This window comes from Bufo bufo, chromosome 8 (genome assembly GCF_905171765.1).
Source record: "Bufo bufo chromosome 8, aBufBuf1.1, whole genome shotgun sequence".
Taxonomy (NCBI): Eukaryota; Metazoa; Chordata; class Amphibia; order Anura; family Bufonidae; genus Bufo; species Bufo bufo.
In genome coordinates, this window is record NC_053396.1 from 135,722,636 (window position 1) to 135,745,581 (window position 22,946).

General features: G+C 43.0%; 1 protein-coding gene across 1 annotated transcript in view; it reads left to right on the plus strand.

Annotated features, from left to right (window-relative positions):
• The window catches only part of RADX (RPA1 related single stranded DNA binding protein, X-linked), a 104,800-nt gene that overhangs the window by 15,100 nt on the left and 66,754 nt on the right, over positions 1-22,946 (plus strand). The window contains exons 4-5 of the mRNA XM_040406324.1: positions 11,614-11,756; positions 22,348-22,540. Of these exons, the coding sequence (XP_040262258.1) occupies positions 11,614-11,756; positions 22,348-22,540 (336 nt within the window). The remainder of the gene's footprint in view (positions 1-11,613; positions 11,757-22,347; positions 22,541-22,946) is intronic.

Below are 22,946 nucleotides of genomic sequence, written 5' to 3' on the forward strand. Positions count from 1 at the left end.
TGGCCGTTTTTTTTCGTTCTGTATACGGTCCATATACGGAACCATTCATTTCAATGGTTCCGCAAAAAAAAGGAATGTACTCCGTGTGCATTCTGTTTGCGTATTTCCGTTTTTCCGTTCCGTTTAAAGATAGAACATTGTCCTATTATTGCCCGCAAATCACGTTCCGTGGCTCCATTCAAGTCAATGGGTCTGCAAAAAAATGGAACACATACGGAAATGCATCCGTACGTCTTCCGTTTCGTTTTTTTGCGGACCCATCTATTGAAAATGTTATGCCCAGCCCAATTTTATCTATGTAATTACTGTATACTGTATATGCCATACAGAAAAACGGAACAGAAACGGAAACACAACGGATCCGTGAAAAACGGACCGCAAAACACTGAAAAAGCCATACGGTCGTGTGCAGGAGGCCTTAGGCTGCGTTCACACGGGCGAGATTTCCGCGCGGGTGCAATGCTGTAGGTGAACGTATTGCACCCGCACCGAATCCCGACCCATTTATTTCAATGGGGCTGTTCAGATGAGCAGTGATTTTCACGCATCACTTGTGCGTTGCGTGGAAATCGCAGCAAGCTCTATATTCTGCATTTTTCACCACCAACGCAGGCCCCATAGAAGTGAATGGGGTTGCGTGAAAATCGCAAGCAAGTGCGGATGCGGTGCGATTTTTCACGCACGGTTGCTGGAGACTATTGGGATGGAGACCCGATCATTATTATTTCCCTTATAACATGGTTATAAGGGAAAATAATAGCATTCTGAATACAGAATGCAAAGTAAACTAGCGCTGGAGGGGTTAAAAAATAAATAATAATTTAACTCTCCTTAGTCCACTTGATCGCGTAGCCTGGCATCTCCTTCTGTCTCCTTTGCTGAACAGGACCTGTGGTGAGCATTAATTACAGGTAAAGGACCTGTGGTGACGTCACTCCGGTCATCACATGATCCATCACCGTGGTAAAAGATCCAGCGCTAGTTTACTATGCAGTCTGTATTCAGAATGCTATTATTTTCCCTTATAACTGTTATAAGGGGAAATAATACAATCTACAGAACACCGATCCCAAGCCCGTACTTCTGTGAAGAAGTTTGAGTTTGGGTACCAAACATGCGCGATTATTCTCACGCGAGTGCAAAACGCATTACAATGTTTTGCACTTGCGCGGAAAAATCGCGGGTGTTCCCGCAACGCACCCGCACATTTTCCCGCAACGCCTGTGTGAACACAGCCTTAGACAATTTTGCTTGACTGGTACGAGCTGATGCACAAACAACTGCAATAAAGTCTTCACATGATGGGGGTCATTTACAGATATTTTTATAAGTTTTCTTTTCTATATGAAGCTCTTTCCAGTAATCTCTGTATAGTGAAGAGTTCTGCCGTGCGGTGCAGGACCAGCCAAGTAAATGGGCTGTCAGAAACTCGTCCATGTCATAAGGGAGAAAAAATGCGCAGTGGATTTTGTCCTGTGGTACAGACAGGACGTCAATTTATGCTGCAGATTTTCATTGGCAGTTTAACCCCTTGCAATGCAAAGAATGAAATCTACATGAAAAATGAAGCATTTCCTCAACAACAAAAAACGCACAATTTTCTGAGACGAATTTCCATAAAATGCTGCAGAAAATCAGTGGCATTTGTCATGTGTGGACATACCCTTAGGGCTTATGCACAGAAACGTTGTTGTTTTGCGGTCTGCATTTTGCAGAATGGAACAGCCGGTCCCTAACAGAACAGTCCTATCCTTGTCCACGAAGTGGACAATAACAGGACATGGATGATTATTATTATTATTATTCAGTGTATGGGCCGCAAAAAAAAAACCCGGAGTGGACACTAACAAAGAAATGTTTGTGCAGGTGTAGCCTATGTTAAGGCTGGATTCACAATCACAATGTCCACAGCAGAGCCCAGTGATGATCTAATATGATCTGCAGTCATAGACTTCAACTCTCTAAAGAAAGTATGTGAAGGCAGCACAGTGGTTAGCCACATTGTGACGGAGGCCTAAAGGAAGCTTTACAAGACAAGCGTGAAGTGTTTTTTTTTTATACACACCTTTTATAAATTGTCCAGAATTGTGTTCCATTTACTGTATCTTAGGAGAGTTTAAAAAAACCAAAAAAAAAACCTCTATAGTTTTCACTTTGAGTTCCAACTGACCTCTATTTTAAAAAAATATTATGACAAATTAACCACTTAAGGACCACAGGTTTACACCCCCCTAGTGACCAGGCCCTTTTTTACAAATCGGCACTTCACAACTTTAAGGGTCCATTCACACGTCCGTTTTTTCTTTCCTGATCTGTTCCGTTTTTTCAGGAACAGATCTGGACCAGATCTGGACCCATTCATTTTCAATGGGTCCTGGAAAAAAACGGACAGCTCAATGTCTGATTTTTTTCCAGGACCCATTGAAAATGAATGGGTCTAGATCTGTTCCTGAAAAAACGGAACAGATCAGGAAAGAAAAAACGGACGTGTGAATGGACCCTAACGGTTTATTGCTCGGTCACGCAACTTACCACCCAAATGAATTTTACCTCCTTTTCTTCTCACAAATACAGCTTTCTTCTGGTGGTATTTGATTGCTGCTGAGATTTTTCATTTTTCTGATATTAATTAAAAAAAACACAATTTTCTCAAAAAAAGTGTTTAATTTTTCTGGTAAAATTGTTCAATTATAATTACATTTCTATAAAAGTTTGTCAGAATTTATTGTGCTACATGTCTTTTATAAAAAAAAAAATCCAATAAGTGTATATTTATTAGTTTGCGCAAAAGTTATAGCGTTTACAAACTATGGTACAAAAATGTGAATTTCCGCATTTTGAAGCAGCTCTGACTTTCTGAGCACCTGTCATGTTTCTTGAGGTGCTAGAATGCAAAGATAGTATAAATACCCCCCAAATGACCCCATTTTAGAAAGAAGACACCCCAAAGTATTCGCGGAGGGGCATGGTGAGTTCATGTATGATTTAATTTTTTTTCACAAGTTAGCGGAAAATGACACTTTCTGAGGGAAAAAAAATAATAATAAAGTTTCTATTTCTGCTAACTTCTGGCAAAAAAAATTAAAAATCTCCCACGGACTCACTATGCCCCTCAGTGAATACCTTGGGGTGTCTACTTTCTAGGGATCGACCGATTATCAGTTTGGCCGATATTATCGGCTGATATTGAGGATTTTGAACGTTATCGGCATCTATTTTGCCGATATACCGATAACGTATTGGGAACACAGAACGCGCTGCTCTCAGCGCTCTCTGTGTTCCCTCAGCAGCACAGGGGAGAAGGAAGCAGTGTCTCCTCCCCCTGTGCTGCTGCTGCCGCCAATGGGAGGAGAGGAGATAAGAGGAGGGGAGGGGCTGTGTCCACTGCTCCACCAATGAAGATAAGTCTTTCATTAATTCATATACAGGAGGCGGGAGCTGGGAGCTGGCTGCAGAATCACATAGCCGGCTCCCGACCTCTATGAGCAATAGCTGCGGTCCGCGGTAGTTAACCCCTCAGGTGCCGCGGATTGCAGCTACCGCTCATAGAGGTCGGGAGCCGGCTATGTGATTCTGCAGCCAGCTCCCGCCTCCTGTATATGAATGACTGAGAGACTTATCTTCATTGGTGGCGCAGTGCGCCCCCCAAGCATTAATCATTGGTGGCGCAGTGCGCCCCCCACCCCCAAGCCCCCTAGTATTAATCATTGGTGGCAGTGGCCACAGGATCCCCTCTCCCCTGCTCCTCCGATCGGAGCCCCAGCAGTGTAATCCTGGGGCTCCGATCGGTTACCATGGCAGCCAGGACGCTACTGAAGCCCTGGCTGCCATGTTCAGCTCCCTGCTGCTGTGTGCACAAAGCACAGAGCAGCAGGGACAGTGTGAGCTCCCATTCACCCTGAGAGAAATCTATCAGGGGGAATAGGACAATGGTTCTAGTCCCTAAGGGGGCTAAAAGTTAGTAAAAAAAAAAAAACACAAAAATATTAAGTATAAATGAAAAAGATTTACAAAAAAAAAAATGCACATTAACAATAAACATTCATTTTCAGCAGATTTGTGTAGCAACATTTTTTTTTTCTCTCAAAAATGAAAATTCACAGAATATCGGTATAAATTATCGGTTATCGGCCTGAAAGTTTACAAATTATCGGTATCGGCCCTAAAAAATCAATATCTGTCGATCCCTACTACTTTCTGAAATGGGGTCATTTGTGGGGTGTGTTTACTGTTCTGGCATTTTGGGCGGGGCTAAATTGTGAGCAACCCTGTAAAGCCTAAAGGTACTCGTTGGACTTTCGGCCCCTTTACGCACCTAGGCTGCAAAAAAGTGTCACATGTGGTATCGCCGTACTCAGAAGTAGGGCAATGTGTTTTGGGGTGTAGTTTTACATATACCCGTGCTGGGTGAGAGAAATATCTCTGTAAATTGACAACTTTGTATAAAAAAAATTAAAGTTTACAGATATTTCTCACACACAGTATGGGTATATGTAAAAATACACCCCAAAACACATTGCCCTACTTCTTATGAGTACGGTGATGCCACATGTGTGCAACTTTTTTGCAGCCTAGGTGCACAAAGGGGCCCAAATTCCAATGAGTACTTTTAGGCCCCTTTCACACGGGCGAGTATTCCGCGCGGATGCGATGTGTGAGGTGAACGCATTGCACCCGCACTGAATACCGACCCATTCATTTCTATGGGGCTGTTCAGATGAGCAGTGATTTTCACGTATCACTTATGCGTTGCGTGAAAATCGCAGCATGCTCTATATTCTGCATTTTCACGCAACGCAGGCCCCATAGAAGTGAATGGGGTTGCGTGAAAATCGCAAGCTTCCGCAAGCAAGTGCGGATGCGGTGCGATTTTCACGCACGGTTGCTAGGAGACGATCGGGATGGAGACCCGATCATTATTATTTTCCCTTATAAGATGGTTATAAGGGAAAATAATAGCATTCTGAATACAGAATGCAAAGTAAAATGGGGCTGGAGGGGTTAAAAAATAAATAAAAAATAATTTAACTCACCTTAGTCCACTTGATCGCGTAGCCCGGCATCTCCTTCTGTCTCCTTTGTTGAATAGGACCTGTGGTGAGCATTAAATACAGTTACGGGACCTTTGATGACGTCACTCCGGTCATCACATGGTACGTCACATGATCTTTTACCATGGTGATGGATCATGTGATGACCGGAGTGAAGTCATCAAAGGTCCTGTAACTGTATTTAATGCTCACCACAGGTCCTATTCAACAAAGGAGACAGAAGGAGATGCCGGGCGCGATCAAGTGGACTAAGGTGAGATAATTTTTTTTTTTTAACCCCTCCAGCGCTGTTTTACTTTGCATTCTGTATTCAGAATGCTATTATTTTCCCTTATAACCATCTTATAAGGGAAAATAATACAATCTACAGAACACCGATCCCAAGCCCGAACTTCTGTGAAGAAGTTCGGGTACCAAACATGTGCGATTTTTCTCACGCGCATGCAAAACGCATTACAATGTTTTGCACTCGCGCGGAAAAATCGCGGGTGTTCCCGCAACGCACCCGCACATTTTCCAGCAACGCCCGTGTGAAACCAGCCTTAGGATTTCACAGGGCACTTCTCACGCTTTAGGGCCCCTAAAATGCCAGGGCAGTATAAATACCCCACAAGTGACCCCATTTTAGAAAGAAGATACCCAAGGTATTCCGTGAGGGGTATGGTGAGTTCATATAAAAAAATATATATATATTTATCTCTATCTATCAATTTCCGCTAACTTGTGCCCAAAAAAAAATCTTCTATGAACTCGCCATGTCCCTCACGGAATACCTTGGGGTATCTTCTTTCCAAAATGGGGTCACTTGTGGGGTATTTATACTGCCCTGGCATTTTAGGGGCCCTAAAGCGTGAGAAGTAGTTTGGAATCCAAATGCGTAAAAATGCCCTGTGAAATCCTAAAAGTACTCTTCAGCAGAATACCCCTTTTTGACATTTTGGGCTAACTAAATTTAGGGGGTATTCCTCTGAGACTACCCACGAAAAAGAGCTCACCTGCCTAGTAAAAAGGAGTGCTTGCGAAGTAAAGCTGTGATCGCTAATAAAGATCCAAAAAGCTCAAAAGTGATCTTTATAGCGCCGCAGCGATTTTACGGTGTTTTTGCAGTGATCAGAAAAAAAAAATTCTGTTACTGCGGTGGGGCGGACTCAACGCAAGTGTGCACACAAGTTCAGGCCTGATCGGGTGAACACTGCGTTTTTTGTAGAGCCTAAGGTGACCCTAATGTACTGATAGAGGATTGCGATCAGTCTTGATCACTTACAGATACTATATAGTACTAGTGCTGATTAGCGACAGCGATGACTCTAATCAGCGACTAATCGGTGACTGCGGTGCGGTGGGCGCTAACTACCTAACAAGTAGCTAACTAACTGGCGGTGATAAGGGACCCTTAGGCCCCATTCACACGTCCGCAATTCTGTTCCGCATTTTGTGGAACGTAATTGCGGACCCATTCATTTCTATGGGGACAGACTTTGTCCTGCTCGGATCCGGAATTGCGGATCTGAACTTCTGGGTCCGCACTTCCGTTCCGTAAAAATATAGAACATGTCCTATTCTTGCGGACAAGAAAAGGCATTTGCTATATAGTTCTGGCAATGTGCGGAACCGCAAAACACATACGGACGTGATCAGGGAGTCTATATGGGGTGATCAGGGGTTAATAAGTGACGGGGGGGGGGGGGGTGTAGTGTGGTGCTTGGTGCTACTTACAGAGCTGCCTGTGTCCTCTGGTGGTCGATCCAAGCAAAAGGGACCACCAGAGGACCAGGTAGCAGGTATATCAGACGCTGTTAACAAAACAGCGTCTAATATACCTTTTCTGATGCTATTTATTTTATTTTTTTATTTTTATTTTTTTTCAAACATCTACAGCCTGCCAGCGAATGATCAGCGCTGGCAGGCTGTAGTTTAACTTCAGAGCTGCGCGCCGCTGTGAACGCATGCGCGCGCGTTCACGCGAGATCTCGGGTCTCACGAGATGACTCCAATAGGCGTCGCTGAAACCTGAGAGCGCTGACGCCTATCGGCGTAACAGTGGCAGCAAGCGGTTAAAAAGCAATGATATGAGCTGTGAAATCAGCTTGATTCCTTAAAAAAAAAAATCACTAGCATGTGACACAACATTGTGATCAGTGCGGGTTGTACTTCAGGGACCCTCACTGACCCTGAGAATGAAGGGTCTTGATTCCCTTTTTACCTATGAGGGAGGAACATAAAATCAGTCTAAATGCTGTTTTCATGCTTGTTTCTTTTTCCTCCAACCGTACATTCTAAGAAGGAGCTGACAGAATTACAAAAAAAGTGACACAGCTCAGAATCGGTACGAGGATTTATAGCGTTACCGACCTGTTAAGACCCGAACGTTGAGATGGTGTATGTATGTGTATATGTGTGTGTATATGTATATGTGTGTGTATATATATATATATATATATGTGTGTATATATATATATATGTATATATATATGTGTATATATATATATATATATATATATATATATATATATATTTTACTCAGGTCCATAAATATTGGGACATTGACACAATTCTAACATTTTTTTCTCTACACACCACCACAATGGATTTGAAATGAAGCAAACAAGATGTGCTTTGACTGTCAGCTTTAATTTGAGGGTATTTACATCCAAATGAGGTGAACGGTGTAGGAATTACAACAGTTTGCATATGTGCCTCCCACTTGTTAAGGGACCAAAAGTAATGGGACAATTGGTTTCTCAGCTGTTCCATGGCCAGATGTGTGTTATTCCCTCATTATCCCAATTACAATGAGCAGATAAAAGGTCCAGAGTTCATTTCAAGTGTGCTATTCGCATTTGGAATCTGTTGCTGTCAACTCTCCAAATCCAAAGAGCTGTCACTATCAGTGAAGCAAGCCATCATTAGGCTGAAAAAACAAAACAAACCCATCAAAGAGATAGCAAAAACATTAGGCGTGGCCAAAACAACTGTTTGGAACATCCTTAAAAAGAAGGAACGCACCAGTGAGCTCAGCAACACCAAAAGACCCGGAAGACCACGGAACAACTGTGGTGGATGACAGAAGAATTATTTGCCTGGTGAAGAAAACACCCTTCACAACAGTTGGCCAGATTCAAGAACACTCTCCATGATGTAGGTGTATGTGTGTCAAAGTCAACAATCAAGAGAAGACTTCACCAGAGTGAATTCAGAGGGTTCACCACAAGATGTAAACCATTGGTGAGCCTCAAAAAAAGGCCAGATTAGAGTTTGCCAAATGACATCTAAAAAAGCCTTCACAGTTCTGGAACAACATCCTATGGACAGATGAGACCAAGATCAACTTGTACCAGAGTGATGGGAAGAGAAGAGTATGGAGAAGGAAAGTTCTAAAAACTTCTCATGATCCTAAGCATACCACCTCCTCAGTGCCTGGTGGTGGTAGTGTCATGGCGTGGGCATGTATGGCCGCCAATGGAACTGGTTCTCTTGTATTTATTGATGATGTGACTGCTGACAAAAGCAGCAGGATGAATTCTGAAGTGTTTTGGGCAATATTATCTGCTCATATTCAGCCAAATGCTTCAGAACTCATTGGACAATGATCCAAAGCATACTGCAAAAGAAAACAAAGAGTTTTTTAAGGGAAAGAAGTGGAATGTTATGCAATGGCCAAGTCAATCACCTGACCTGAATCCCATTGAGCATGCATTTCACTTGCTGAAGACAAAACTGAAGGGAAAATGCTCCAAGAACAAGCAGGAACTGAAGACCGTTACAGTAGAGGCCTGGCAGAGCATCACCAGGGATGAAACCCAGCGTCTGGTGATGTCTATGCGTTCCAGACTTCAGGCTGTAAGTGACTGCGAAGGATTTGCAACCAAGTATTAAAAAGGGAAAGTTTGATTTATAATTATTATTTTGTCCCATTACTTTTGGTCCCGTAACAAGTGGGAGGCACATATGCAAACTGTTGTAATTCCTACACCGTTCACCTGATTTGGATGTAAATTCCCTCAAATTAAAGCTGACAGTCTGCAGGTAAAGCACATCGTGTTCGTTTTATTTCAAATCCATTGTGGTGGTGTATAGAGCCATAAATGTTACAATTAGGTCGATGTCCCAATATTTATGGACCTGACTGTGTGTATGTATGATATCTCTCTCTATCTTGTATATGATGTATGATACAACTTATTATTTTTAATTTTTATTTTATTTATTTTTTTAAACCTGAGTGGGGAGGAGGTATGGGGTTTGGGTTTTGTTTAGTATTTTACGCTGCTCATAAAATTGTAATATCTGATTAAAAACATTTTACTTCTTACTATATTTAAAAAAAAATATGTACAGACCAAAAGTTTGGACACACCTTCTCATTCAAAGAGTTTTGTTTATTTTCATGACTATGAAGGCATCAAAACTATGAATTAACACATGTGGAATTATATACATAACAAACAAGTGTGAAACAGCTGAAAATATGTCATATTCTAGGTTCTTCAAAGTAGCCACCTTTTGCTTTGATTACTGCTTTGCACACTCTTGGCATTCTCTTGATGAGCTTCAAGAGGTAGTTCCCTGAAATGGTTTTCACTTCACAGGTGTGCCCTGTCAGGTTTAATAAGTGGGATTTCTTGTCTTATAAATGGGGTTGGGACCATCAGTTGCGTTGAGGAGAAGTCAGGTGGATACACAGCCGATAGTCCTACTGAATAGACTGTTAGAATTTGTATTATGGCAAGAAAAAAAGCAGCTAAGTAAAGAAAAACGAGTGGCCATCATTACTTTAAGAAATTAAGGTCAGTCAGCCGAAAAATTGGGAAAACTTTGAAAGTAAGGGCTATTTGACCATGAAGGAGAGTGATGGGATGCTGCGCCAGATGACCTGGCCTCCACAGTCACCAGACCTGAACCCAATTGAGATGGTTTGGGGTGAGCTGGACCGCAGAGTGAAGGCAAAAGGGCCAACAAGTGCTAAGCATCTCTGGGAACTCCTTCTAGACTGTTGGAAGACCATTTCAGGTGACTACCTCTTGAAGCTCATCAAGAGAATGCCAAGAGTGTGCAAAGCAGTAATCAAAGCAAAAGGTGGCTACTTTGACGAACCTAGAATATGACATATTTTCAGTTGTTTCACACTTGTTTGTTATGTATATAATTCCACATGTGTTAATTCATAGTGTTGAGGCCTTCAGTGTGAATCTACAATTTTCAGTCATGAAAATATATATACACACAGTACAGACCAAAAGTTTGGACACACCTTATCATTCAAAGAGTTTTGTTTATTTTATGACTATGAAGGCATCAAAACTATGAATTAACACATGTGGAATTATATACATAACAAACAAGTGTGAAACAGCTGAAAATATGTCATATTCTAGGTTCTTCAAAGTAGCCACCTTTTGCTTTGATTACCTCTTGAAGCTCATCAAGAGAATGCCAAGAGTGTGCAAAGCAGTAGTCCCCTGAAATTATTTTCACTTCACAGGTGTGCCCTGTCAGGTTTAATAAGTGGGATTTCTTACCTTCTAAATGGGGTTGGGACCATCAGTGGCGTTGAGGAGAAGTCATGTGGATACACAGCTGATAGTCCTACTGAATAGACTGTTAGCTGCTTTTTTCTTGCCATAATACAAATTCTAAGTAAAGAAAAACGAGTGGCCATCATTACTTTAAGAAATGAAGGTCAGTCAGTCAGCCGAAAAAATGGGAAAACGTTGAAAGTAAGGGCTATTTGACCATGAAGGAGAGTGATGGGGTGCTGCGCCAGATGACCTGGCCTCCACAGTCACCGGACCTGAACCCAATCGAGATGGTTTGGGGTGAGCTGGACCGCAGAGTGAAGGCAAAAGGGCCAACAAGTGCTAAGCATCTCTGGGAACTCCTTCAAGACTGTTGGAAGACCATTTCAGGGGACTACCTCTTGAAGCTCATCAAGAGAATGCCAAGAGTGTGCAAAGCAGTAATCCAAGCAAAAGGTGGCTACTTTGAAGAACCTAGAATATGACATATTTTCAGTTGTTTCACACTTGTTTGCTATGTATATAATTCCACATGTGTTAAGTCATAGTTTTGCATTCCAGCAAGTGTTCAGGATTTTTGGCCGGAGAGAGAACTGCAGCATGCTGCGGTATTTTCTCAGTCCGAAAAACGTAAGAGGGACTGAACTGAAGACATCCTGGTGTATCCTGAAAGGAATGCTCTCCATTCAGAATGCATTAGGATAAAACTGATCAGTTTTTTTCTGGTATTGAGCCCCTGTGACAGAACTCAATCCCTGAAAAGAAAAACGCTAGTCTGAAAGTACCCTAAACTGTGCAGCCTTCAGCAGGATCAGTTGTGTCCAGCATGGTTTTATGTATTTAATTGAAGGCTAAAAGCAAACAAAGGTTTCCATACGGTGTTAGTTTTCATGGTTTCTGTATCATTTTGAAGATCTTGCCAGAACGCCTAACAGATGTTGCAGCTTCCTCCTGTTCCGGGCAGATAGGAGTTTTGTAGAGTCATGCCTTTCAATGAGGCAGTGTTAGTTATTATGACTAATGTCCCATTTTCTGTTTCCTCATAGTCACCAAAGTCTGCTCATTACAGAAGCTGGAAATGATGGGGCTGTCAAGAGTAACCTTACCTCCCCTGCTTGTACGGGTCATGCACAAATCCAGACTTCGCTATTTTGGCAAAGCAGAGAAGAGAACTGACTACCCTTATCAAGTAAGAAAAGACCTCAGTAGATAATGGCATGCAAACTGTAGTCCTTTATAGCGAGCCTATGACTGAGGGAGAGAAGCTGAGCTCTGGCACATTTAGGTTTATATGATTAGGAGCAGGAAACCGGACCTACCCTTACTTTCAGTCCTAGAAGTCCTTAAAGAGACTGTCTGCATGATCAAACCAGGCATACTGCCTGGTAGGGTTAATTGCTGATTAAAACAATACCTTTCTTGTTTCTGTATGTTAAGCAGCTGCTGAGATCTGCATTTTTATTCATATCTAAACAAGTACGTTGGAGCACCAGAGGGCAGGGCTGAATCCTTGGATCACTGCTTTTGTAAGACCCCTGTGCTCTGCACACTCCTCCCTTCTCTTTGATTGACAGTGCTAGACATGCTGAGGGCAGAGCTGTTTCCTGGCATGTACGTATCGTATACACTATTTACTATAGCATTACCATGTTGAGGATAGGTTGTCTATGCTTAGAAATCGAATACATATTACTGGTTTATTTACAGGAACAATATGATTATAAAGACACCAGTAATATGTATCAGCTTTCCAAGTATAGAAAACCATTCTTCTTAATATAATAAGGCTTTAGCCTGGAGGTAAGTGGACAGCATTGCATGTAGATATCACAAGACTTGTAGATTTATTTTTTATTTTTTTTTAACCCCTTAAGGACACAGCCTTTTTACACCTTAGGACCAGGCCATTTTTTGCAAATCTGACCAGAGTCCCTTTAAGTGCTGATAACTTTAAAACGCTTTGACTTATCCAGGCCGTTCTGAGATAGTTTTTTCGTCACGTATTGTACTTCATGACACTGGTAAAATGAAGTCAAAAAATAAATTTTTTTTGCACCAAAAAATACCTAATTTAACAAAAATTTGGAAAAATTTAGCAAATTTCAAAGTTTCAGTTTCTCTACTTCTGTAATACATAGTAATACCCCCAAAAATTGTGACGACTTTACATTCCCCATATGTCTACTTCATGTTTGAATTGTTTTGGGAATGATATTTTATTTTTTGGGGATGTTATAAGGCTTAGAAGTTTAGAAGCAAATCTTGAAATTTTTCAGAAATTTACAAAAACTAAATTTTTAGGGACCAGTTCAGGTCTGAAGTCACTTTGCGAGGCTTACATAATAGAAACCACCCAAAAATGAAACTACACTCCTCAAGGTATTCAAAACTGATTTTACATACGTCGTTAACCCTTTAGGTGTTGCACAAGAGTTATTGGCAAATGGGGATGAAATTTGTGAATTTCATTTTTTTGTCTAATTTTCCATTTTAACCCATTTTTTCCACTAACAAAGCAAGGGTTAACAGCCAAACAAGACTATCTTTATTGCCCTGACTCTGCCGTTTACAGAAACACCCAATATGTGGCCGTAAACTACTGTACGGCCACACAGCGGGGCGTAGAGTGAAAGGTGCGCCATTTGGTTTTTGGACGGCTGATTTTTATGGACTGGTTTATTTACACCATGTCCCATTTGAAGCCCCCTGATGCACCCCTAGAGTAGAAACTCCCTAAAAGTGACCCCATCTAAGAAACTACACCCCTCAAGGTATTCAAAACTGATTTTACATACGTCGTTAACCCTTTAGGTGTTGCACAAGAGTTATTGGCAAATGGGGATGAAATTTGAGAATTTCATTTTTTTGTCTAATTTTCCATTTTAACCCATTTTTTCCACTAACAAAGCAAGGGTTAACAGCCAAACAAGACTGTATCTTTATTGCCCTGACTCTGCCGTTTACAGAAACACCCAATATGTGGCCGTAAACTACTGTACGGCCACACAGCGGGGCGTAGAGTGAAAGGTGCGCCGTTTGGTTTTTGGAGGGCTGATTTTTATGGACCGGTTTATTTACACCGTGTCCTGTTTCAACCCCCCTGATGCCCCCCTGGAGTAGAAACTCCCTAAAAGTGACCCCATCTAAGAAAGTACACCCCTCAAGGTATTCAAAACTGATTTTACATACGTCATTAACCCTTTAGGTGTTGCACAAGAGTTATTGGCAAATGGGGATGAAATTTGAAAATTTCATTTTTTTGCCAAATTTTCCATTTTAACCCATTTTTTCCACTAACAAAGCAAGGGTTAACAGCCAAACAAGACTGTATCTTTATTGCCCTGACTCTGCCGTTTACAGAAACACCCAATATGTGGCCGTAAACTACTGTACGGCCACACAGCGGGGCGTAGAGTGAAAGGTGCGCCGTTTGGTTTTTGGAGGGCTGATTTTTATGGACCGGTTTATTTACACCGTGTCCTGTTTCAACCCCCCTGATGCACCCCTGGAGTCGAAACTCCCTAAAAGTGACCCCATTTTGGAAACTAGGGGATAAGGTGGCATTTTTTTGGGGGACTATTTTTAGGGTACACATGATTTTTGGTTGCTCTAGATTACATTTTTGTGAGGCAAGGTTACCAAAAATTTAAATTCTGAAATTTCATCTCCATTTGCCATTAACTGTTGAGAAACACCTAAAGGGTTAATAAAGTTTGTATAATCAGTTTTGAATACCATTAGGGGTGTAGTTTCTTAGATGGGGTCACTTTTAAGGAGTTTTTACTCTATGGGGGCATCGGGGGGCTTCAAAAGGGACATGGTGTCAATAAAAAAGGCCATCAAAATCGGCCTTCCAGAAACCATGTCGGTCCTTTCCTTTTGCGGCCTCCCTTTTACTGATACAGCAGTTTACGACCACAAATGGGGCATTTCTGTAAACTGCAGTATCAGGGTAATAAATTTTAACTTTTGTTTGGTTGTTAACCCTCGTTTTGTTACCGGAAAAAACGGATTGAAATGGAAAAGTGCCAAAAATTGCGTTTTTGGCACCGTTTTTTTTATTTTTTTTAACCGTGTTAATCTGGGGGGTTAGGTCATGGGATATTTTTATAGAGGAGATTCTTCCGGACGCGTCGATACCTAATAAGTCTACTTTTTTTTTTTTACAATTATTTCGGTTTTTGACTATTATCCTTTTTGATACAAAAAGAAAATTTTTGGATCTCTAAAGTCTAGGTGTCATTTTTTTATTTTTTATCCGATTATCTTATGTGGGGGCTCATTTTTTGCGGGACGAGCGGACGGTTTTTTGGGCACTATTTTGGGGGCTATATGACTTTTTTATCGCTTGCTATTAAATTTTTTGTTATGTTTGGTGACAAAAAATAATCTTTTTTTGCACTTTTTTTTTTTTTTTTTGACCGTGTTAATCTGGGGGGTTGGATCATGGGGTATTTTTATCGAGGAGATTCTTACGAACGCGTCGATACCTAATAAGTCTACTTTTTTTTTTACATTTATTTAGGTTTTAGACTATTATCCTTATTGATACAAAAAATAAATTTTTGGATCTCTAAAGTCTAGGTGTCATTTTTTTTATTTTTTTTTATCTGATTATCTTATGTGGGGGCTCATTTTTTGCGGGACGAGTGGACGGTTTTATTGGCACTATTTTGGGGGCTATATGACTTTATGATCGCTTGCTATTAAACTTTTTGTTATGTAAGGTGACAAAAAAAAATCTTTTTTTGCACCTTTTTTTTTTTTTTTCTTGACCGTGTTAATCTGGGGGGTTAGGTCATGGGGTATTTTTATAGAGGAGATTATTACAGACGCGGCAATACCTAATATGTCTACTTTTAATAAATTATTTTCGTTTTTTTGGATGTCTCAAGTCTGAGAACCAGTTTTTTTTATCCGATGTCAGTGCTAAATTGGGATATAAATTTAGTACTCCATGGAAGTGTGATACTCCCTGAAGCAACCAATAATGCAGAGGCCCGGATGATCGGGGCACGTGTCACATTGAGTAGTGGTGTCCTTCCGTATCCCCCTCCTGTGACACACTCTGCACCTTTTTTGGGTTCGTCCCTTCTTTCCAGTATGGGGGACCACACCTGGAAAGTGTTGGCCAGGGACGATCCGGGCACCTACAGTTCCCGAGGTACTCCGGCCTGCTCTTTCCCGGTCCGAAAAGATCAGGGCCATGAGGACTGCCTCATAGAACTGCAGGAATGTCCCTGTGCTGCCAGCGCTTCGGGATAGTACAAAAGAGTTGTATATGGCAACCTGCACCAAGTAGACCGCAACTTTTTTGTACCATGTCCGGGTTTTGCGCATGGCGTTATATGGCTTGAGGACTTGATCCGAGAGATCAACTCCTCCCATATACCGATTGTAGGCGACGATACAATCGGGCTTGAGGACCGTTGCCGCGGTACCTCGCACAGGGACAGGGGTGATGCCGTTACCATGAATTGTGGACAGCATAAGGACATCCCTCTTGTCCTTATACCTGACCAGCAACAGGTTTCCAGTGGTAAGGGCACGGGTCTCACCCCTGGGGATAGGTACCTGGAGGCGGAGGGCAGGGAGGCCGCGTTGATTTTTCCGCACGGTCCCACAAGCGAACGTGGATCTGGCGGCAAGGGACTGGAACAAGGGGATACTGGTATAAAAGTTATCCACGTACAGGTGGTAACCCTTATCCAGCAGTGGGTACATAAGGTCCCACACAAGTTTCCCGGTAACACCCAGAGTGGGGGGACATTCTGGTGGTTGAATCCGGGAATCTCGCCCCTCGTATATACGAAATTTGTAAGTGTACCCTGAGGTACTCTCACAAATTTTGTATAGCTTTACGCCATACCTCGCCCGCTTGGAGGGCACATACTGGCGGAAAATGAGTCTCCCCTTGAACGCAATGAGAGACTCATCAACTGTGACCTCCCTTCCAGGTACAAAGGCCTCCATGAATTTGGCCCCAAAGTGATCGATGACCGGCCGTATCTTATACAGACGGTCATGGGCAGGATCACCTCGGGGTGGACATGCTGCATTATCGGAATAATGCAGACATTTCCGGATGGCCTCAAACCGGGAGCGTGTCATGGCTGTACTGTAAAGTGGGGTCTGGTATAGGACGTCCCCACTCCAGTACAGCCTGACACTGGGTTTCTTGACCAGGCCCATATGCAGCACGAGGCCCCAAAATGTCCTCATTTCGGCTGCACTGACCGGCGTCCAGCCACCGGGCCTGGCCAAAAAGGAGCCCGGGTGTTGAGCGACGAACTGTTGGGCGTACAGATTCGTCTGCTCCACCATCAGATTTACCAGTGGGTCACTGAGAAAATGACAAAAAAAGTCATATTCAGTGTAGCCCACTGTGGAAATCTGGATTCCTGATTGGCCTACAAAATCAGGAATCACAGGCTCGTATCGCTCTGGGCTACACCAGACAAGTTCACCGGCAGGGGGCTCCGGTGGATTTAACTGGTGGGCCGGGAAACCAGTACGAGCCCCAGAGCTGCTCGTACCAGGCTGGGCCACAGGGTCCCTAACATGGCGGTCCCCTTGCTCCGCCTGGCGGCGTCTCCGCCGCCTTGGGGGCTCATCATCATCGCTAGATGATGAGGAGGACGCGGATGACAACAGGAATGTGGGGTCATCCTCATCCTCACTGGGACTCTCGGAGTCAGAGGCAAGCTGGGCGTATGCCTCCTCGGCCGAGAACGTCCGGCGGGCCATAGGGGAGTGTGTGTCTGCGTGTATATGTGCGTGTGTGTAACTCTTTATTTTGTGTGCGTGTGTGTGGGGGCACGGGTGTTCGCGGACTTAACCCTAAAACTAACAGAAAAAAAAACAAAACAACTAACTAAAAAAAGTGCAAAAAATGTGAAAAAAAAAATTCAAAACCGCTGATCAACCGTCCGAAGTTGATCAGCGGTGAGGTGTGCGATGCGCTAACAGCGGCCGGACACTAAGTGCCGGCCACAGTCAGAGTACACCAAAAAAGAAAAAAATGCACCCCAAAAAAGGTGGGGGGGGGGGGGGGAAGTGGCAGCACCCCTGGGGGGTCTAGGGTCACACAGCTGTGCTGTGGACCCCAGACACCCTAACTTAGGGTGATGCAATAAAAGTTCACAAACTAACTTTCCCTTTTTTTTCCCTGCCTAAACCAAACTTTCCCTGTGCTGTCCCTATGTACCTGATGGGGGGTCCTGGGGGCACAGATCGGGTCCTGGGGGCACAGATCGGGTCCTGGGGGTGCTGGCAGACACACGTGCAGGCAGCTCCTCTCTCCTCCGGCTCCGGAACACAAAAGGAGGAGAGGAGCGCCTGCCTCTTTTGAATTTGCCGCCGGACCGCCCACAGACCAATCAGAAAGCGATCCTGAGTGGTGATGTCACCATCACCACTCAGGATCGCTGGATGGTGATTGGTGGAGTGAAATCACACCACCATCACCATCCTGTTCCGGGTTATCGGGTCTTCAGAGACCCGAATATCCCGGAAACGCAGAAAACCGCAGGTCTGAATTGACCTGTGGTTTTCTGCGATCGCCGACATGGGGGGGTCACAGGACCCCCCGACGCATTTGCCCCAGGTGCCTGCTCGATGATTTGAGCAGGCACCGGGTTCCGATCACCGCCGGCCGAGCGGCAGTGATCGGAACCATTCATGACGTACCGGTACGTCATGTGTCCTTAAGAGGTTAAACATACTTCATTTTTTTTTTCTGCCTCATTTAACCCATAATAAAAGGCTATTTCTTTACTATATTGAATAAAGGTTTTCTATGCTTAGAAAGCTAATAAATATTGCTGGTTTAGTCACAGGCTCAATATATTATTAAGACACCAGTATATCACTTATGCATATTCCACTTATGCATTGTCTGTGAAATATCAGCAGTCTCTGCAGATAAAGGCTTTGCAGACTTAAAGGCAATGGACAACTTATGTACTTCTTTTTTTTTCAACATTTTTCTCCATTTGGCTCTTGCAACTTGCATTTATTCCAGTGCATCTCCTGAATACTGTTCTGTGCTTAATTCGTCACACTCACTTACTGATTGCTCAGCCCCACTCCTCTCCTCAGCAGAAATCTGCAAATGATTGATCAGATTGCCGTAAACAGATTTGATCAGAATTCTTCAAATGATCGCGCAGGAGAGGAGAGAAAACCTCTGAAGAAAGAAGGTGAAGTATATTCTAGAGCTTGCTATGCATTGGAATCAGTCAGGTTACACAAGCCAAACCGAGCAACATTTTTAATAAAACCTAAATGGCAAAATATACTTTATTACGTAATTGATGCAATAAAAAATGTGATTTGTAGGTGTGCATTGTCTTTTAAAGGCAGTTTGCATATTTCTGGTTTGTGTGTTCCTCTGGAAACTTTGTTCTAAAAAAGGAACTGATCCCAATCTAGGGAAGTAAGCGTGCAACAGAAAAAAAATAAATTTGCTTATTATACCTTGAGTAAGGGACTTGTGCCCATTATCTCATACACATCAAGTTAATTTGCTTAGTATCTTAAAGGGAACCTGTCACGTTGAACATGGTGTTTGATTTGCAGGCAGCAGGTTATAGCACCGGAGGAGCTGAGCAGATTGATATAAAGTTTTATAGGAAAAGATTCAATATAACATATAATTTATCGATTTCAATTCCTGCTCATTCTGGGCTTTGACATCAGAGGCAGTCCTATCGGTGATTGACAGCTGTCTCTGTATACACAGTCATAGAGGGCAGGCTGTCAATCACTGATAGGACAGCTTCCTTGACTTCAAAGCTCAGAATGAGCAGGAATTTAAAGGGGGTGTTCTCCCTTCAGCAAATGGCATTTATCAGGTAGAGAAATTTAATGCAATGCACTTACTAATGTACTGTGATTGTCCATATTGCTTCCTTTACTGGCTTGATTAATTTTTCCATCACATTATACACTGCACGTTTCCATGGTTATGACCATCCAGCAGCAGTGGCCATGCTAGCACACTATACTGTGGGAGCTCACACGGGCTGATGCTTTCTTATAGTGTTCAAGCACGGCCACCACTGCTGGATTGGTGGGCGGTCGTAACCGTGGAAACGAGCATTGTATAATTTGATGGAAAAATGAATCCAGTCAGCAAAGAAAGCAAAATGGACAATCACAATACATTAGTAAGTGCCTTGTATTAAATTTCTCCACATAATAAATGTAGTTTGTCTAAGTGAGAAAACACCTTTAAATGAACACCCCACAGAACTATATATCGGCCTGCTCAGCTCCTCCTGCTCTATAACATGGTGCCCGCAGCTCAAACGCCATGTTCAACATGACAGGTTCCCTTTAAAGGGGTTGTCCAAGGTATGTAAAAACTTGGTCAGCAGCAAATACCTTAACAAAAAAGTCATACTCGCCCCTTCAGCTTTTAGCATTGCAGCACTGACACAATCTTCCTGGCTGCAGTAGTGACGATCCGTGCAAACTGGTCAACATGTAGCCAGTCACTGGCAGCAGTATACAGGACATGACTATTGAGGCCAATGTTTGGCTGCAGTGGTGACATGGTGTGTATGGGAAGTCACCACTGTAGCCAGAAAAAGAACCCAGGACTGGAGCATGATGCAGGAAGACGCATACTGCTGCCCCGGGATTTTATTTATTTTGGACAGTCCCTTTAAGAACAGCACATGCTTGCAGCTAGTAATAAATATGATCAAATTATCGCCACCAATAGTTTAATATGAATAATTTAGGTTTACTTGCTGGTCCGCTCACCTGGCTGCCCAACGCTGTGCTCCAAAAAGTGGCCACTGATAGAAAATTTCATTCGTCAGCAGTAGGGATGAGCTAACTTCATATTTTGAAGTTCGGGTTGGGGTATATACTGAATTCCGTTACGACGGACCATAACGCAATTCCATGACCGAAAGCATAACTGAATGCCTTTAGAGGCATTCCGTTATTCATTCCGTCATAATAGAAGTCTATGGGCTGCATAACTGATCCGTCCGGTTTCCGTTATGCTGGAGTCCTCGGGAGGGTGGAGCAGCCAATGGCAGGCTGGGACGGGGGGACGAGCCTCCCTAGTGTCACCCGTGATGCTAGGGAGGTTCGACCCCGCCTGCCTTTGGCTGCTACCCCTAGTCCCACCCGATGAGGGGCCCTGGCATAAGTGGGGGGGAGGGGGGTTCTTGAAGTTGGATAACACCTTTTTTTTTTTAATGCTTTGAGCATGAAACAGCATTTTAAAGTCAAGATGGCAGCCCCCATAATCGTGTTCAGGAAATAGAATTTAAAAAATCTGCGGTCAGAAAATAAAAAGATTAGAAAAAAGGATGTGTGTTAATATCTGATTTTTTTTAAAGGGAGTCCTTCACCTAAAATCACCATTATAGAACACTAACATCAGGATCTCATTACATTCCCCATATTAAAATGCTACCTTCCATATTGCTGTCCATCGCCGATTTTCTCAGAAAAACACTTATTCAATGTTAATTAGCTTCTAAAGATGCCCAGGGGTGGCGTTCATGCGGCCGATGCCCAGGCCCATCGGCACTTCTCATACGAAACCCCTCCCCTTTCACCCCTCTGGCCCGCCCTAGGTTCTTCTGATTACGTCCTCCTCTTAGTGAGAAATCAAGCGCCGTTCAACAGGTTCGCTGTGCCTGCGCATTTCATTCCCCATTATGGACAGAGGCACAAGGCCGGCTAGCTTGGTATGTACCGGCCGGCGCATGCGCATTAAACGCTCTTGAACAGCGCTGGATTTCTCACAAAGAGGAGGACGTAATCAGAAGAACTTAGGGCGGGCCAGAGGGGTGAAAGGGGAGGGGTTTCGTATGAGAAGTGCCGATGGGCCCGGGCATCGGCCGCATGAACGCCGCCCTTGGGCACCATCAGAAGCTAATTAACGTATCGAATAAAAGTTTGGACAGCAATATGGAAGGTAGCATTTTAATATGGGGAATGTAATTGAGATCCTGATGTTGGTGTAATGGTGATTTTTGGTGAACGACTCCCTTAACTGGCAGAATTTTTTTTTTTTTTCGGTGATACACTTCCTTTAACTTAAAGGGGTTGTCCAATCTGGAACATCCCTTATCATATGTTATTAGGAAATTCTGAGTTCACTTCTGTCTCTTGGTGGGAGTGGTTACAAATGGTGTCTCTTTTTTGCAGGACTTTTTATCAGCTTAGCCTCTGTATACACGGTGTTCCCGGCTTCCATTATGTTTTTTTCTTGTGACAAATGGCATATAGAGTCATGCATTACATATAGGGTCCTATTGAGGGAAAAAAAAAGTATAGCATGCGGTAAAGATGACCGAATCAATCTGTGAGAATCGGATTTGTTAAAAAAGAAAAATCTGACTTCTTAAGCAGTTGGGGGGGATGGTCCCGCTGCTCAAGACATTCTGATTAACACCGCCAGAAATCTTGTGTGGCCCTGTCAATCTTGCGCCTGCACCAATGCTTTGCAGTACTGTCCGTCCGGTCCTTCCGGGTAGGGATGGGGAGAAGGTTGCTGTGTTGGATTTCGATACTCTTGATCCTTTTGTTCTAAAGTGGGATCAGCTGAGATGTTTGGTAGTTCTGTATTTCCTGAGCTGAGCGTGCATGTGGATGGGAGGTTCCAAAGGATCAGCTGTCCACAGAAGATGCTTTTGGCCGCTAGCTATCTAAGGTGAATGGCTATATATATATATATATATATATATATATATATATATATATATATATATATATATATTTTATTTTTTTTATATCTTATTTCTTTCTAGGCTTATTTCGAGGTTGCTGATCACTCTGGTATGATGTCTCTTGTGCTCTGGAATTCCATCTGTCCAGAATGGTACAATACACTCCAGGTTGGCAATGTAGTCTTACTGCACCAATATGCCGTGAAGAAGGGTTACGTCTGCAGAACCCTCCCGACTCCAGGGAATTCGCAGGTGAAGAGACTGCCTTCACTTGGTAAAGTATTTCCGCCATGTTGTATGCCTCAATTATATATTCATGTAATTCTTAAAAATAAGAAAAATTGAGATGGTTATCCAGCACATACTGAGATTCTCTATGATTATATGTATAGGTGCATGAATATTACAACTTGTCCGGTCCTATTATTTCACTAAGATAAGTGGCACCAGATTTCTCCGACAACCCCTTTTCCCAGCATCCACTGTTGATTGATGATCTGCCTCCATGATTTAGCAGGCTCGCGATTAAGTTAGACTGGCCAGACACTTCCTAATCTCGCCCCCCAACATGTCTGACTCTTCACCCTGGCATCTGCTGTTTGAGGAGCATATACATTAGATGATTGTCTTCTCTAATGTGTATGACCACCTTTATGCCTAACCAGAGACATGTTAGAAAT